The 18,582-nt window shown below is 45.7% G+C and overlaps 1 protein-coding gene across 1 annotated transcript in view; it reads left to right on the top strand.

Annotated features, from left to right (window-relative positions):
• Positions 1-18,582, top strand: part of SAMD11 (sterile alpha motif domain containing 11) — a 126,960-nt gene that overhangs the window by 28,863 nt on the left and 79,515 nt on the right. Inside the window, exon 4 of the mRNA XM_075172401.1 lies at positions 10,611-10,789. Coding sequence (XP_075028502.1) covers positions 10,611-10,789 — 179 coding nt within the window. The remainder of the gene's footprint in view (positions 1-10,610; positions 10,790-18,582) is intronic.

The raw sequence follows: 18,582 nt of genomic DNA, 5'->3' as shown, positions 1-18,582 counted from the left end.
AGCAAAATCAGATAATCACCCCAAAATGACTTTAAGTGGAGTCTCATGTCAGGGGTGGATACCATTTGCAGCCCTAGAGCAGAACTGACTGTTTCTGAACGATGACACCCAAGCCTAGTGATGGGTACTCTGTGCCTGGACGGCTCTTGTCGCAGGTGCGTGCTGACACTGGTCAAGTGAAAAAAGCTAAGGATCAATTTGTCAGCCAGTCTCTTCCAATTATCTGAACCAGATCCTTTGTGCTTCCTTAAGTGGAGGCTGCGTGTCTGTGCACGTGTGAAGGCAATGAGATAGGGAGGGAGAGAGGGACGTCGTCTTCAGCTGTTTTTTACTTGAAAGGATGTGTTTATGACCATAGCACTAGAAGGCATTGATAAGGTAGTGTAGTCCAGTTCCTGTGATAGTTGAAAAGGGTCCACAGAGCTTCTTTTCCACACTGGATGTGAATATATTGGTCCCTTCGGCTTTGGAAGCGCAACAGACCACTCCCGGCTCTGCAGCGGCCTCTCTGTACGACTTCGTTCATCGGCTTGCTTATCTTCATCACACCTTGCACCACTGTGAAATGGATCTACTGCTCCTCACCAGCCTCCTCGACGCGTTAAAAGCCCTTAAATAACAAAAACTTACAAACCACGTTGTGCTTCCCAGATGAAAAGTATTGCATAATGGCAGTATTACTGCAGCAGACGACCTATTGGCTCAGATCTCACTTGCTTTTGGCTCTCTGTGATAGGGAAGGGGCTCCAGGGAGGCTCTGGCCTCGCTCTTGTGCATGCAGCAGGTGTCAGAGCTTTTCATTTGTGAAAAAGGGTCCTTTCAAAGCCCTGGTGGTGCTGCAGAATGCTGCTTAGACAAACTCTGCCGGTCCTGCCACATCTGTGAACCAACTGCACCTTTCTCTGTTTTGTTTTGGTACTGATAGTTTAAGAGTATGATGTCTACTTAAACACCAGACATTTTTTTGCAAAAGTGGAAACAATGCCTTAATTAATATTTGTAGTTTTCTTGTTTGCTTTGGATTTTCAAAGTTTGCTTGGCTGTCGGGAGGGTTGGGTCATTCCGAGGAAACTTTGTGGGCAGACCTGGCTGTTGCTCCCTCAGTAAGTGGCAGCTCTGGCCTCAGATTTTTCTGATCTGCTCTTCAGTGCTGGGATCAGACTTGAAACACTGCAGTACGTGGATCTTTTTAAATCTTTACCAGTCTGAATGATCTCCGTGCAGGTGTTAACTGAAGGCTTGAGCTCAGGGTTCTTGAAGAGGCACGTCTGCCATCAGGGAGGATGGTGCTGTGCTGCTGGGTGGTCCTGTCATGGAGGCAGACGTGGCTGATTTTTGGCACCAGCCCCCCTGGGGAATACGAGGATGTAATGCGAAGCTCTGGTTACTCTGTCTCCGCTGTGTGGAGCAGCTGCTGTTTCTCTGCTCTCGTCAGTTTGGTTGCTTCAGTTTTGAGGGAAATTGCTGGGAAATCAATTTTTTTAAAGCTGAGAAAAATTGCCCTCTGCTTAGTTTCTGTCTCGTTCTGCCCATGGTGAGAGCGGTCCAGCTGTGGGGATGGGCAGGAGGCGTTTCTTGGGTCAGTCTAACACCAGGGTGTTGGAGGTGAGTATGGCTGGGGTCAGGGACTGACAGTCAGCAAGTTCCACTGGTGCCCCTAGCTTATGTCTTCAAAGTCATCAGTGATCACGGGGCACATCAATATTCTGGAAGACCAGCTTTTAGGATGGTGTTGGACCTGATTTTTCCAAAAGAACCAGCTGTAGTTCTCAATAACTACAGCAGCAGCAGCAAAATCTTCTTCCATATGGACAACTAAAGAAAAGGAGGAACTGACTCTCAACAAATCCAGCTCTGTCTATCCCATTAAGTGAAGATAATAATTATTGAACTTAGTAAAACACACTGAACTGTTTAGATAAAGCCTGTTTTGGTTTCTATTACAGCAACAACATGCTTTTTGGGAGGAACTATTTAACGTTTCTGTTTGATCTCTGTGAACGTTGCTCTTTATGACAGAGAAGATTTATCAAAGAAAGAAAAAAAAAGCTCAAAACAGAATTTGAGGCAGAAATTAAACTCTACCCAATGAAAAGCTACAATGGCTGGTCCTCATTCTTGTAGGACTTGAACAAAGCCTGGGTCTGTCTCCTTTTGGCTGAGCAGGCTGTAAGCCACACTTGGGAATCTCAAGGATCTCAAAGAAATGCTTTAAGTGTGTGTCTTCAGAGCAGAATAAAAGTATAAACCCCAGTCAAATTCCTCTTGATGAAATATTTCAGACTCGCTGGAAAGGCTGTGTTCTCTTGGACCTGATGTAATGAAACTTTGGAGTGAAACATTAATACCTGGGGAAATGACGGACAGTTATTTTGTTCTCTTGTCTTTCTGCTACTTGAAAGGTACAGCAGTGAGGTGCGCGAAAAGAAGGGAAAATGTCTGAAAGCATCCGTGCCCTCTTGCTCCTTGTCTCTTCACCAGAGAGGAGGAGCAGGAAAGGAAAGAAAAAAGAGAAAAATATGTAAGTTGTGCTTTTATTTAGGAGCTAGCATCAGTGTACCACATCCTCAGCTGGTGTAAGTTGACTTTTACTCCATTAATACTGACTGCCTGAGGATGTGGCTTCACAACTCTGCTTCCTTCTTTGCAACCTCAGACTGAAATGGACAAAGTTATTTGATGTGGAACAGACATAGAAAACAAAGACTAAGCCACTTTTCAGCCTTCTTCCAAAGAGTTTTGGAAAACAGGTAGCTCCAAAGGACTGATAGATTTTCTATCTTACCTCCCTTCAAAGACTGGAAATTCCAGTTGGCTTTTCCAGAAAAGCATAGCTCTCACTCTATTAACAAATTATCCTTTAGGCTTTATAACTCACTCAGAGAAAATAAATGGGAAATGTTCCCTTCTGTTCACAGATTTGTTCATCTGTTTCTTTAGGGCTTCAGAAAATAATGATGTTAATATTGATGGGAAGAGCTGCAGCTTCCCTTCTGTGTAACTTTCTTTTGGTTTAAAACATATATATTTTCTCCAATTATAATAGTACGTACAGCCCTGTTTCTATGCACAGCCTCAGAATCGACACGTCCTCCTCTGCTCCGAAGAGCTTACCACGTAAACAGCATAGAGAAACAGGTACAAGGGAGAGAAGGTGTTACTGGTGGCTTTTTATAGCAGGGAGACTGAGCACAGCGGGGTCACGTGGGTTGCCTAAGATCACACAGGGAAATTGTGGTTAAGAGTAATTTTCTTCTTTGATATACTTTCTCTCTCTCGAAAGATAAAATACCCTAAAAATGGGCCTGGACTGTCTGTACTGGAATTGATAGCTTCTGTATAAACCAGTTGATGACAACTCAAAACTGTTAATGAGGAATCGTCAAGTGTAGACCTAGAGAGCCTGCTGGGGTACAGTTATTTCCAGAATCTGTTGTCCCTCTGGCTACAGCTCTTAGACCTGTCTGGCTATGCCGCATTGCCTCCGCAGCTTGCCTCTAGTCATTGCCAGAAACTGTAAACTCCTCTCTTGAGACTCTGATGAAGAGTCCCCAGAACCTGGAAGAGTCTTCGTGGTCTGTACTGCCTTAATTTTTTGCCTGACCGTTGCTGTCTGTTCCCTTCTGCTCCCTCTGTACTTTGGGCCATCCTTCCTGTGCTGGAACAACTTCCAGTGTAACATTGGTGTCACTGGAAAGAGATGATAAATAATAAACCTATTAGTGGTCAGGTTAAAGGGCTGGACCGCAGCTGACAGGGAGGCAGAAAAATAGATGCAGCGGAAGGCTGCCGGCTGTTGTTTTATTCATTTGTTCATTACTGAACACCGGAGCAGGAGGTAAGATGAGAGGCTGGACAGCTTCTTCGGTCTGTGACCTCGGTTTTGACGGAGGAGCTGGTAAGCGCAGGGCAGCAGACCTGCGCCCATACCGGCTTTGCTGCCGAAACCGTCGGCCTGGTAGCACGCTGGCCTAGAACGCCTAATGAAGGCCCAGGGGAGAGTGGAGGATTATCTTGGAAGGCAACTGACCCTTTCTGAGGTGTTTATATTAATCACAGCTGAAGGTAAATGCAAACTCTGTCAGTTATCCTACAGGGGGATGTGTGGGCTCCGTTGCTGTGTAATTTCCCTAATTAAAGACATTTGACTAGGTTTAAAAGTAAAAGAAAAATATTCCAGGCTCTCAGAACCTCCCCCTTTCCTTTTCCCTATCTTTATTATCAATAAAAAGAGAGAGAAAATGCTGTCTGGACTTGAGGATTTCCTTCACATATGGAAAAGATTTAGCATTCTTCAGCTCCTAGCACTGGCAGCGCACAGACCTCCCCTCTTACCTCCCCCCCAGCATTCCCTGTCTGCTCCCTGTATTTCCCAGATCTACGTATACAGAAAGAATGCATGTGCTGTTGCTTCTGTAGGTTTTTTTTTTTAATCCAATAGAAATTATTTTTGTGAGTTGAATCACAGGCACGTGAATCATCTTGCAAACAGCTTTCATATTTTTACCGGCGTGCAAACTCTTTGTGCATTTGCATTTCTGTGCTTTTTTTCTGGTACTGATTTGGATGCTGAAGAAGCGGTGTCCGTAGGGACTGCACCTGCTCATCTTCTTGGGTCAATTCCCAATGGGATCAGATGTCCAGAGTTTGGCTGGCAGTTAATGTGGGCTGGCAAAACCTTTGCTTTCATGTGCATTTTTTTTTCCATGGAGCTTTTTGCCTTGCAGCTCTCATAGCAGAGGCCTTTCCATTGCTGGGATCAATTAAATGCTCACCAGGGACTCTCTCTGCGAGGAATCTTTCCTTTTCTGGCTGACTTTGAATGTCACACCAGGGCGTTCAGCTGTTTTGACCTTGTTGCAGTAGCTCCCAGGGCAGGAAACCTTTCCTAACCCTCCCTTCCTGTCTCTCCCCCAAGTCCTCTGCTCTCCGCCCGTCGTTCCATCTGCAAGCTCTCCCAGGGCTCTTATGCAACGGTTCGGTTTTTGGTATTCTTGGCTGGGAGAACACGGCTCCAGGGGAGAGCTATGAGGGGGTTGGATGGGTGGGGGGAGAAAGATTTAATTTTGTAACTCCACTGACCTTGCTTAGCCACACAGAGCGGAATTTTCCCCCGCTCTCTGGAAGGGAAGAAATATCACCACTGTTTTCTTTTCCATCTTTCTGATGGTCCCGTGCTTTCATGACAGAACGATCGGGCTTCCAGGCTTCTCCACTCAGGTAACCTACCACTGTTCCCAAATTGTTGGGTTTTTTTACTCGTTAGTTGCATCTCTAGACTTGGGTAATGGGTAACTTTAAATTGTGTGTTGGTACCCATCTGATTTTTCCTGGGGAAAGGAAATATGCCTGTCTGTGATTTTTAAAAACAAAGCAACCCCCCACCCAGACAATACTTTGAGAGGCAATGAAAGCAACTAATGGTGTCAAAAGACCCTAGGAGGGTGAAGTGGTGAGTGACTGAGGGCTGGACTGACGCAGGAACGGCTGGGTGGGTAGCTGAATGTGCCTTGGGAATAGAGCGTTATTGACTCAAACTCCAGCTGTGTTTCGTTAGCTGGTATCATAACCCACAAAATTAATCTTTAACAATGTTTAAAGGGAAGGGAGTCCGAATACATGAGGCAGTTCTGCAGTGCCCTCAACACTTACCCTTGCAGAAGCTTCGGAGAACTGCAGAAATGTTTTACTTTCTAGTTACACTAATTAAAGAGAGGATAAGTGATACTCTGTTCTCCACCCTGCCACCCTCTATCCAAGGGGTGGGGGAAATCCTTGTGTTACGAAAGGAAAGTGCAAGCTCTGAAGAGGTTTCCTCTAAGCTGAGTCAGTGTTTGTCCTGAAAGCAAACATCTTTGACTCCGCTCAGGCACTGAAGAGGTGGTTGGAGGGTTCGTTGCAGGGTAGGGGAGAGTACCTCTGCGGCAGCATTTTGGCTGGCTGGCTGGCTGTATTTCACCCACAGATGTACGTGTTGAGGACAGGTCCTCAGTGGGGATCCTACGTTCCCCCTGCTCTCAGGGGTATAATCTGTTCCTTACACCACCTTCTGTCTGTGCTCCCCGGGGCAGGGAGCTGGCAGGCAGGCAACCTGGCTTTGCTGGACTGAGCTATAAGACGTATTTACCACTATGTATGCTTCATCTTTTTGCTGGGGGTACTGCACCTGTACTAACAGCTGTTGGCTCTGCAGCTACAGAAAATGCTCCTTCTAACCCATTGGCCAAAACAGTCCTACTAGTTTAAGCAAGCCAGCTTGCAAAGCACAGCTTCCCCTTTTTCTTCATGTGTGTAAAAATGGAGTTACTTAACGGGGGGGAGCTAGAGTCCCAAGATGCCTGGGTCTCTGGCGGTAGGTGACGATCGATTGGGTTGTTTTCCAAAGCATCAGACATCCCAATGAATATCAACAAATTGAGAGGCAGTTTTCTTTTTAAAATATTCAAACCTTCTTACAGGGTTCATGGTTCAACATCAGCATCCCATTAATATATGAGATCACTCTGTAATGACACTGTCACACAAATACAGGCCTTTTTAATGTGAGTTTATGAGGCTTACATCAAGTATCTGTAAATCCTAATGTATCTCCCCATATATAGCGATGCCACTGCAGTCTCTGTATGTGCAAGGTGTATTCTTGCACATAACACTGCTCTGCTAAGTGCATGCTTTATTACCTGCCACTGCGTGCCAAGTGATAGTTGATAACCCTGAATCTGAGTAACTGTAGGTATGTCAATATACTGCTCAGCTCTATAGGTACATTCCTGTCCTGTGAGCTGTCTGTACTACTGGCAAAGGACTTTAGCAAAAGCCAGAGTCATAGGAATGATTCCTTGGATGGAATGCATCTCACAAATGAGTGTTTTTTATTTGCAGCTTGGACCAGTGCCCTTTCAAGTCAATGGAAAGACAATTGATTGTAGCAGGTTCTGGACAAGGCTTCTGGCTACCTTTGTGCTTAATTTAAAAGTAATATGTATCTACTGGTGAATGCCTCTAAACAGATTAAGGAAGTGCAATTGATTCAAAACTGACTATAGATGAACATAAAAGGCAAAATTGATTGGCTCAGTCTATTTTAATTTTCTGGGGATGGAAAAACATAATAAATAAATAAAAAAAATAAAATGCCCCAAACCTAATGGCAAAAATACAAAGCACAAAGCAAACACAACTTTAAAAAATGCATTGCTAGTGCTGGAATGCAGGTGTTCACAAGGGCACTGGAACCACGGTGGCCCTGGTTCCGATGTTGTCCATGTCTGGCGCCTGGTCAGAACAGAAGTAGTACAGGTCATCTGGGACCAGAGATTGCTGCAGGTGCAGATTCTCTTTTCCATTCGTGTTCTTTCATTTGTCTTTTAAGGGAAGAAGCTCTCTGTGTGTTAGGTGACATCTATATAGGTACGTATATACATATTTGTATATTACATATATAGGCATATTTATATGTGTGTATATTTTAAGTGTATATATATGCAGCAGCTTTAGGTGTAAGGATACAATTTACCAAAAGGCAAAGAATAAGCATTCTGAGGAGCAGGGGAAAGGGGGAACCTGTGTTCCTGGTCTGGTGGGCTGTTTCGCTAGGTTTAGTGCCTCCCTTTTTGCTGCACTCTCACTCTTGTTAGGGCTGATGAGTCCCTGGGCAGTCACTGAGACCTGGTAACTGCTCGAAGGTACCATAATGGCCATAAAACGATTTTTAGTATCTGATCAGTGCCGTTCTCTTTAGCCTGCGAAGTCACAGCAGAGAGTGAATTGCAATTATTTTGAAGCGGAAATTTGCACACCCTCCCTCCCCTCCCCCTTTAATTGTTACGAGAAATTGCAACTTCAGAAAAATATATAAAGCTTTGGCATGATACAGCTCATGCTGATAGCAAGTCCTAGCTTTTCAGCACGATAGAAGTCTGGTGCAAATACTGCCCTCCTCGCGTTCCCTTTCCTTCCCCTCACTTTTCCCTTTCCCTCCTCTTCTCCCTACTGCCCTTTCGACACCGTGCAAGCTAGAGTTCCCAAGATGGCTTTAGACAGAAGGTAAGCTCTGCGCCCATCCTCTGTATGCACTGAGCAGGAAAGGGCGCAGGGGCGGAAATGCACCTCGTATGTGAAAAGTATTTAAGGGTAGGAGATGCGCAATTTATATCGCGTGTTCCTCCAGGGAACAGACAGCGAGAAACCTCTTTGCAAAGGGCCGCGTGAGTGGATCTCTACTATTGTATAGGGGAGCCCACAGGGATGAGGGAAAGCATTTACTGTTTGTCACATAGATGCAGTTGGCCCCTCACACCATAGCAATTCACCTTGTGGATCTCTGAGAGTCCCCAGCAATATTCACAGGAAGGATATTCTCCTGTGTCTGAGGCTGGGCATTTGGACTCGCCACAAAGCCTGTTGCAACTTCATCCAAGTTTTGTACCTGGGATACTCGGAGATGTAGGACGTTCACCTTGTTGCTGTCCAAGGGTGCGTTTTTCTTCACATCTCTCTCAAGAAGAAAGTGCGTGTCTTTTTGCTTGTATACATGCGTTTTCCCATTTTTAAGCCAGTTGGCCCACTGCTCTTCTGTCCCTTGGGTGTCTGCTGTTCACCGACAGCTGTGTTCTTGGCTTGGAAGTGCATCAGAATGGGAAAGCTAATGTGCCTCCTTGGGGTGATGCCTTCCAGATGGATTTAGCTAATTACCACAACGATTAGGGCTCCCCTTAATGACCACAACTGGAATTTATTGACAGAGGTAAACAAGAAGTTTTTGTTTTGTATTTGTGGAAAGTTCTTGATTTGTTTAATTAAAAAAACATGGGCTCTTCTGTCACTTAGTCTTGCTCTGTTCTCCCCTGCAGAGAGCCTGACTGGCTTTCCCAGGACGTTTTCATTTTGCCAGGTTTATTTGGAAAGTTGGAGTCGATGTTTCAGAGAAACTGTTATTAGTTGAATGTTACTCTGCACTTGTTCGACCTGTTTCACACACCTTTCTTCCTCTTGTTCCAGTCCTTGCTAAAAACATGTTTCTTTTCCATGACTCGTCCTATTGAAGCAAGTACACCTACATAACTGTAGGAAGAATGTGCATGAAGCTGTGCTTCACTTCCCCTCGCTGTGGTTCCCTTCCCAGTTTCCTTATTTTGTTTGCTAAAATTTTTAATTCTGTGGGGCAATGACATTACGGTCTCCCTGGGTTTCCAATGTACATCTTCCACTGTAAGTACTTGTATTATGGCTCTCTGTCTTGGTCAATCACGGATTGAGCTAAACACCCCAAGTGCTAGAAACACGTTCGTCACAGTGAGAGCTAGAAACCCAACACACTCTAGTTTAGGCTGCGCTAGGCTCGTATCTTCTTGTGGATCAGGCACAAAGGGTGCAGGGACAGAGTAATCTATAATACATTCTCACTACTTGCAGAAGATAGGAGGTTGGGATCAGGGTCATGTTGTGCTAGGTTCTGTACACAAATACACATGCAGTGAAAAAGCAGCTTTTGCCTCCTGGGAATTTTCCTTTTGTTTATTTGGGTCTTGTCAGAAGTGAATTGTTGAGGGAAGTACACTGCCAGGACCACCTAGGGGAAAGTCTGCACAAGGCAAGGCCGGCTAGATTCATCTGAACATGCAGATGAACAGTGCAAAGTAGCCTCAGTAATTCAAGTTGAAATTGAAGTGGACTGTTCACTGGTGTGAGAGTCAAAGCTGCTGCTGGCTGGCATAGGCAGTTTTCCCTTCGCAGTCAAAAGTGTTCTGGCTTATCTGGATCACGTCTTCCCTGGGCTACTGGCAAAGATTTAATTTAACCTATTCTGCTATGTTAATGTGCAACATTTGGTAGGAAATACTCTGGAGAGAGAGATTGGTGCCTAAAAAGGAAAGGCTGAGAGAGTTGGGGTTGTTCAGCCTGGAGAAGAGAAGGCGTTGGGGACACCTTATTGTGGCCTTTCAATACTTAAAGGGGGCTTATAAGAAAGATCGGGACAGACTTTTTAGCAGGGCCTGTTGCGACAGGACAAGGGGGAATGGTTTTAAACTAAAAGAGGGTAGATTCAGACTAGATATAAGGAAGAATTTTTTTATGATGGTGAGGGTTGTGAAGCACTGGCACAGGTGGCCCAGAGAGGTGGTAGATGCCCCATCCCTGGAAACATTCAAGGTCAGGTTGGTCGGGGCTTTGGGCAACCTGATCTAGCTGAAGATGTCCCAGCTCATTGCAGGGGAGTTGGACTACATGATCTGTAAAGCTCCCTTCCAACCCAAACTATTCTATGATTCTATGATTCTAATTCTACTGCCATCTTCCTTTCCTATTGGCATGGGTGAGACACAAGCTAGGAATGAAGAGGTGGGGAGAGGCTTGAAGTGCATGATTTGAATATTAGAACTGGAAGAACTAGGTATAGATACGCCTCTGCTGAAAAGTCTTTTGCGAAGTGAACATAGCCTTTGCCCACCCAACATACCAGTCTGAAACCTGCGGTGACTAAGAGCATTGCCTTTGCAGGGCAGCCATTTGAGAGGAGCTGCTTGGTTCTGGGTTGCCTAACCAAATTCTTGTTTTCTTCTCTTTTCCTCCTGCCCTTTTCCATTCCAACTAATGCCATCCTGTGCCAGAACCGGGGTCGCCTGGCAGAGAAGAGGACGATCCCCTTACCTCCAACCAGGATCCCGAAGAAAGAGCTGACCTCAATTTTCTCGCATAGTGACGACAGCGAAGAGAGTGATAAGAGCAATGGTCAACACCCTGAAGTAAAGCAGGAGGAGGATCTCCATATCAGTATCATGAAAAGAAGGTACTTTCCTGCCAGGGAGTGCTGCACTGCAAGAGCAAAGACAGAGAAAACGGGACAGCAGGTGACCAGCCTTTGTGGGCCAATACTGCCCAGGCTGCCCAATGGAGTCACCTCCAGGGCCTGAATGTCACATTATAGCTCAGGAAGAGTCGTTGGGTCCTCTTTTCTACTTACTTACTCCTGTTTGGGGCGAGTAGGGCTCTATGGGGCCTTGCACCATGGGCCTTGTGTTTGCACTAAAGGCGTCTGTATTTGCAGACTGTAAATTGTATTTCACCCTCTGTTCGGCATTCTCTGTCTTTGTGCCTGGTGAGGCCAACAGATTGCATGACCAAGAAGTCATCTGTGGGGCTTTTACATAGCTGTCTGAAAATACAGAGAGGTGTATGGGTCTAAAGTTCTGCCTTTTGCTTTCAGTTGTCCCCGAATTCTGATGTTATATAAACTGGTTAATTTAATGTTGGGGAACAAAGTGGGCATGGTGGTGGTGTGCTGATGGCTGGACTCGATGATCTTAGAGGTCTTTTCCAACCTTAATGATTCTATGATTCTAAAGTTTGGGAAGGAGGTAGCAGCAATGGTTGTTGTTATATGTTCTGGATTACAAGTGTCAAAGAGCATAGCCGTGCCTCACTAATCCTGAGTGCCTCTGTAGTCTAAAAGTAGAAGTAATGGAGTTGCAGTAGGCAAAGGGTCACTCAGAGACTAGGGCTTACCTCAATACTTACATATTTTGATCATGTCTTTCTCAGTACCGTATACATTCATCCTGGAATCATGCAGCGTTAAAGGAAGAGGAGAAGGGATTGTCTTGAGTTACATTCTGGTAACTGTCTCTTGGGCTCTCATGTATAGTCTCAGTGCCCATAATATTCAGCTGCAAAATTTTGGGTTCTCTCATCCTTTTGAAAAAATATGATGTTTAGAAGACCTGTAACTACAGGAGAATAAATACCTAAAGGCACCGTATCTCAGCCTCCCATGCATATCATTGCAACTCATCTCGATTGTCATCTTCCTCTGATGCATAAAATCACTCAGGTTCTAAGACAAGCCCTATAAAAACAGAGGAGTGGAAACTGAAGGCATGTAATTGCTTTTCTTATGTTTTATGTGTTTCTTGCTCCTGAGTAGATAAGCTGTTTCCCCCCTTGCCTTCGAGCAGATGCTGGTACATTCAGCAACTGAGAGCTTGAAAGTAGGGAGCCAAAACAGTAACCAGCTCTTTTCATAAAACCCACCTGTAATTAAAGTCTGGGTTTATCATTGCAGCTGTCCAACAGCCATGTTCAAGGGCTATCGCTTGGAAATGAAAAGGTGTTTGGGGAATGCATCTGCACTGTGCATGCGCACAGGAGCCACAGAGGAGAGGGAACCCTCCTAATCAGTTTTGGTAAACTGCCCTTCTTCTCCTGCCCCCTTAATTATGCCTTTAATTCTGCAAAATTATAGTGCTAGATTGTCACATTAGGGGGGAGAACAACTTGATAACTGTATAATTGATATGCTGGGCCCCCCAAATATAAAGTGTTCTTATCTTAAATCTTTAATTACTGTAATTGCTTTGCCTTGTTTATTAGGAAATGAAGAAAAAATACTTAATAGTTATTAGCCAGAGGTCCCCCAGCTTACCATTTCTGTGCTCTTCAGTACTTTTCAATCGGTTTGTCTGAAGGTCTCTTGTTTAAGATTTGTCTTGATTCCTTAGAGGAGTGCATGGTTCTTAGCGGGTGGGCTAGACTCTCACTGCTTTTGTACACTTGTTCTCCTCTTCGAGTTCCTGGGAGCTGTGGTACAGTGTGTGGGGGAAAAGCTAGAATAGCTGGGGCAAACAGAGGCCAGGCAGCACTCTTGATGAGCGCAGTAATAACAGAAAACAAGAGCACGTAACTCAGTGCTTGGTGCCCAGGCAGGGAACATCTACTGCTCAAATCCCTCAGCATTTCCAAGCATTTTGTCCCTTGCAAAGGGTGCCCCAGCCCTCCTGTCCCAAAGAAGGGGAGGGCTGGCCATTTCCACCTGCTCAAGAGCAATGAATGGAAAGCGATCGGACCCCACTCATGCACAGCCGTGCTGGAGGAGCAGCCTCTGGCTCTGCTCCCAGTGTCGTTAGCAGCCCAGGGACTGGGGTGGAAGGTGTGATGGAGCTGGCTCCAGAGACGGCAGCAGCATCATAAAGGCTAGACAGCTCGCAGACATGACAGCTGGGGCCCGGCAGAGACAGTGCCCCATCTGCTTTCTGGTTTTAATTCACCTGTTGTATCCGCCCCGATGGGTGATGGATTGGGCTGAGGTTTTATTGTCTCCCACTGAGAGGAAGAAATAGGTTAAACTGTGATAGTAGGAAAACAAGGTCAGGGCCTGAGCAAAACTGTGTTTTCCTCTTGTACCCGTGGATGGCCCTCGTGCACACCTGCATGCACTTACATTATAAACGCTTGCATTATTGCTTCGAACATTGTTGCCTTTTCTTTTTTCTCCTACTCCCAATTTCCTTTATATTGACTGTTTCCTTCCGTTGTTGGCACAAGGGAATGCTTACTGCTACTTTGAGGTCTGGGCATTGGTGAAGAAAAGAGACTGGGGATTAGAACAGGAGTCGGAAGCTTACTTTCTTGGCTAGTCCCTCACCCTAGCCTTTGACAGTGATTTCCTCTGTGGTTTTAGGCAATTGCCCATGGTGATGGCCTTCAGAGGAGGTCTGAGGCAGAGAAAACCTGCCTCATGATGTTCCTGCAGTCCTAGAAAGGAGCAGAGACCTGTAACTACCACTGAAGCTAGTGCATTTCAGTGCGTGCCAACTTATTTCACAACCAAGTCCTTGCAAAACTGTGTCACTTTGCTGTCTTGCACATAGGTAATTAAGTTAAGGAAACCAAGCCTCGCACTGAAGTGAGCTTGGCTCATCTGCTTTGAAATCCAGGTGACCCAAGCTTAAAGGTGAATGTTTTCATCTTGTAGTGAGACCCACTGAGCCCTCTTTAGCCTGCTTTGCAGGGTGTGCTAAGTAGCCTTTGTGTTATGCCTCCTGTCTGGAAGACAGAGGGCTTAAAATCTTGTCTCATATAACCAGAGGCATCTGCTGAGCTTGATACCGTAGCTTGATACCCAGACTGTAAGCACTCAGCTCTGAAGATTATTGGGACAGCATTGCAGAGGAAAATCCTTTTTCTTTCCATCAGATTTCGGGTTCCTGAAAATCTTCCTCTTTTACAACATTGCCTACATGCAATAGTTGCATTGCCTTAATTACTATAGTTTGCTTAAGTTCTACTGACTCCTGGTGAGAATGTGTGTCTGGCTATGAAAACAGTTTTTCCTATTTGGGGAAAAGAATGATATCAGTATAGGGCATTTCTATACTGATGCACCTATGTCACCTGTACAGTTATTTTACTCATAATAATACTGGCATAGCTGAACTGGTACAAGAACTGTGTAGAGCAGACTTCAGTTAGAAACTTTGGCTTCATGAAGCCTTTTTGCTTTCTCGCAGACTATTAACTAAGCTGCCTCTCCCCAGCAAGCTAAACTAAAAGTTACGCCACTCTTCTTTTTTGTTACCGCTCTCTGGTTTATCCTAGACACAAATAAGCAATGCAGAGGAAGTTTGAGACTACAAATTCCATTGCTCTGCAATAGTTTGGGGAGCATCAACTTCCTTACACTCATTGGGAGATTCCAGCTGACATTGATAAACGCATTACCTCAGGAACAGCCTGTGAGCTTTTTCACACTGGGGTTCAAACTGCTTTAAGGATCTTCATTATGTTATCCCAGGAATCTCCAAACAGAGGAAAGCCAGTGTAGCCAGAGAGTAAGATTCAGCTTTAACAGTACGATCCTCACATGCTGTTGGATTTAAGCCCAGCATTGTCTTGTGGGTGCATGAATTTAATTTCTATTTTAAAGACTGGCCTTTTTCATTAGTATGGGAGGGGAGGGAAAGGGAAGAGGAGAAATGTAATGATAGCATCTGAGATTTAACAGGGTAGGTTAGGACCTGCTCATGCACAGCTTTGTCTAAGTCCCCAGCAAAATGTGATGGCATGGCTAATAATAAGAGGCAGTAATATTTAAGCATCTGTTTAAAATGGTGAAAGTTTTTGACCTGACCTGTCTCTGAAGGAACCCTTATGGGATATCAGTAAACATGCACACTGGACTGAATAATGGACAGGATAGCTACAAATGGACATGTATGGCCAAAATGCCTTTGAAATTATTTTATTAGAAAAAAGGGTTTGGGAGCAAAAGTAAGAGCAGATTGTACAATGAGAGCACACAACGGGCTGGGTTCCTTGCCAAACATTGCTCTGAAATAAAAGCCATTTTGAGGAGAAATAACAAAAGTTGCCCTGTAACAGGGTGTCTGTGCACTGAGAAGCAGATTTCTGGAGAACCTCATATTGCCCTTAAGTCCTTCCTCCTTTTTTTATGTCACTCCTCCCCCCACCCCCGAACCTTCCCTGGCTGTGTGAGCAGGATGACCCCGGTGTCTAGCACCTGGCGCGGGCTTAGTGTTATTTCAAACCAGAGGAGAGCATTTGAAATGAAGGTGCTTACTCAAGGAATGGTGGAACACTGTCTCCTTGTCCCTGTTCACACATGAACATGGATGGAGTCCAGACAGGGTCAAGTTGCTCTCCCCTGTCCCCCAGCATCCCTCACCTCGCAGACCAGCTTTACAGCATTCTCCTCACTCACCGTCCATTTTCTAATAGCGAAATTACTGACCTCCACTAAGCCTTAATGGCTAGCGGCTGTCAGCCTTTCCACTGCCTGCCTTTCTAAGTGAAAAGCTATTTCTTATATCCCATAAGGCTGCTGCTCTTTGACTCCCTAATTGATTGAAGATCAAACCCAAGCACCCCCCCATTATATTTGTCACATGCACCTGCTTGTCATTCAGAGCCATGAGGTCCCACTGCCTTCTCAGCTGATGTGCAACGTACACAACACTGCCTTTACCTTCCTTCTCTTGCTTGGCCTCTTCCTGCAGTGCTCCCAAACAGTCCACCCTGGTGCTGCCCTGGGACGAGAGCTGTGTGACATCCCCCCTCCTGCTGGAGCTCAGTTTCGTGGCAGGATACGCCACACGACGCTGCTTTGTACCTGCTGCCAAAGAGCATGTCTGGGCTCTGGGCTGAGCTGACACGGCTCTTCCAGGCAGCGTGCAACTGAAGAAGGACTAGACACATGACAGGGCAGGGCTCTGGGCTCCAGCCGTGAATAAGGCTCGTAGATTAGATTCGACAGCCCTTCTAATTGCTGTGACTCAAGAGAAGGAGGGAGGCAGGGCCCCTCTTGTGGCTGGAGACATATTTTGCTGCTTTATGACACTTCTCTTTCACAGCTTCCACTGGTTATTTTCTGTCAGTCCTGTCTTCCTTCCTCTGCAACCCTTTATTTTCTCTCCTCCTTTCTCTTTCCTCCCTCCTTCTCCCTTTTTCTCTGAACCATGCACGATTTAATAACAGTCACCATATTCAATAAATATATTAAAGATCCCTCTGGGAAGCAAAGGCTGGACTTGGTCCAGAGTGCCAGGAAGCATGTCATTGACCTAATGAGGACATATATTTGAGGAGGGGGGGAGAGAGAGAGAGAGAAGATGGCTACTTACTTCTCAGGCATGCTGCAGGATAAAATATAGTAAACAGCAAGAAATCCCTTCTTGCCCAGGAAGGAGATAAGAGACCGGAAAGAAGGGTGAAGTGTGAGAATAAAAGCAAATGAAATCTTGACCAGCAAGTGCTCTTGGCTGCTCTCTGTATCTCCTTGTATCTGACCCATGCAACATCAGTTCCATGGTGGAGAATAACCCAGATGTACCAAGTCCAAGTCTCAGTCCTGCTGTAATCGTTAGGCCATTCTTCCAACCATCATGTATGAGGTTTCCTGGAGGAGCCTACCCCTGTTTGTTGCCTGCACAAGCTTCTCAATGTTGGCTGGCTGAAAATAGCATGACATGGACATCGGGAGACTGTGGGAGCTGAGACGGTGATGCATGCGAAGAGTAGGGAGGAGAGAGGAGCTAGCTCTGACCATCCAACCGAGCAGCCTGCATAATGGCACCTGCAAATATATCTTCCCAAACTGCTGACCTGCAGCATTGTGATTTGCATTGCATAGGCCTCCCTGTGTGCCTAAGTGCTCTGTATTTCCAGGCAGGATGGTGGTACGTAGGGCCTGACCCAGGGCACATTGAATTCCCAGTGACCGCGGTGGTGTTGGGCTGTGCCAGTTGAACAGGAGTCCTTAGTTCACCCTTTCGCCAACACGGTCCCTTCAGAGCAGTCTTCTTAACTTGTCAATATTTTTCTCTTCTCTGTGGCCTTGCCTGTGCTAGAAAATTGAAAGGTACAAACTCCATCCAAAGAAGTGTTGGTCTTACGATGAGTAGAAAGGGACAGTTGTGGGTAAGAGATGGGGCTGTGATGGGTCCTCCTTCTGGGAGTAATAACCTGTTCCTGTAGCTGAATGCTGCCCAGTATTCTCCACACTTATATGGCACGTGTATTGGTTACTGCAGCATGCACCTGGGACAGCGGAGCGAGCCAAAGGGAGCAGCAGAAAGCAAGTTGGCCGCCGTGCAGAAGCTCAGCTGCAGAATGAGGTTGTTACTGCCCCTGGAGTGACAAGACGTTAGGGGGATGCCTGACTCACTCTCTTGGCCTCTTCCATGGTTGCCACTCTGGTGTTGAAAGCTTGCAGGGACCGCTAGGGTAAAAAAGAAATGACAGGGAAGGAGAAAAACAACTTTAAAATTAAAAACTATCCCAGCTGCTCTCCATTATTTTGCCAGCTCTGTCGCTTTCTTTTCTGGGCTGGATTCTCATTCCAGTACAGGCTCCAGAGATGCCTTGAATCACCTCAGCCCTTCCTGTTAATTTTTTTTTGGTTCACGTACATATATAAGCAAATTCATTCTTTGCACAAACCAAACCCTGACGTTCTAGTCCCTCCTTGCTGAGGTGCCTGATGCAGCAGTTTGTTAATCCCCGCAGGTTGCGTACCCCTCCGAGTGCCCTCCCCGCGTACAAAGCTGTGCAGGGGACCTGTCTCTTCCTCTTGCTGCGGGGCCCATCTGGTCATTTTTATTGAACACTTTCTAACTGATCACACTGTGTCTGAGACCTTGGGCGGGTGAGGAGGTGGGAGGGACAGTAGCAGCTTGTGGCACCTCTGCTTGCCTGGCTATGGTTTTTATTTTTTTTATTTTTTCCCCCTCCTTTTCTCTTATTAATTTGTAAGGGACTGGCTCCTGCTCACCACTCTTTATACAACCCCAGGACGGGCTTGTGTAGCTGATAGTTTGCAAATTATTAGTAATTTGATTTCAACTGGATGAATAATCCGTTAAAGCAAGACATACATTAGCCTCAGAAATCTAATTGGTGATAACGGCATAGAGATGTGGAATGACTGCTTGGTTCTGCTCCCTATCCCTCTCCCCTCCCCCCCAAAAAAAGATAATTAGGATTTAATTTCATTCTCACCTATTCATTTGTCTAAATATGGGTGTTTAATTATCCATCTCGGCAGATAGATGTTTCTGCCTCTCTGTGGTTCTGAGCTATTCCTGTGGTATGAGGTTTTCCCTCCCCCCTACTTAGAACTCTGTGATGGCAGTGTTCTTATACCTTGAACTTTAGCTGTGCTAAGTCTCATTATGAGCCATGCCTTTGCCCGACGCTGAGGATCACTATCCGCAGTCTACCTGTGTCAGGAGCTGCACCAGACCGCGAGAAGTTACATTTCCTGGAAGGCTGAGAGTTTAACTTGGAGAC

This window comes from Calonectris borealis, chromosome 23, assembly GCF_964195595.1.
Source record: "Calonectris borealis chromosome 23, bCalBor7.hap1.2, whole genome shotgun sequence".
Classification (NCBI taxonomy): domain Eukaryota; kingdom Metazoa; phylum Chordata; class Aves; order Procellariiformes; family Procellariidae; genus Calonectris; species Calonectris borealis.
The sequence above is the reverse complement of the archived record's forward strand: the minus strand, read 5'-3'. Positions and strand labels throughout refer to the sequence as shown.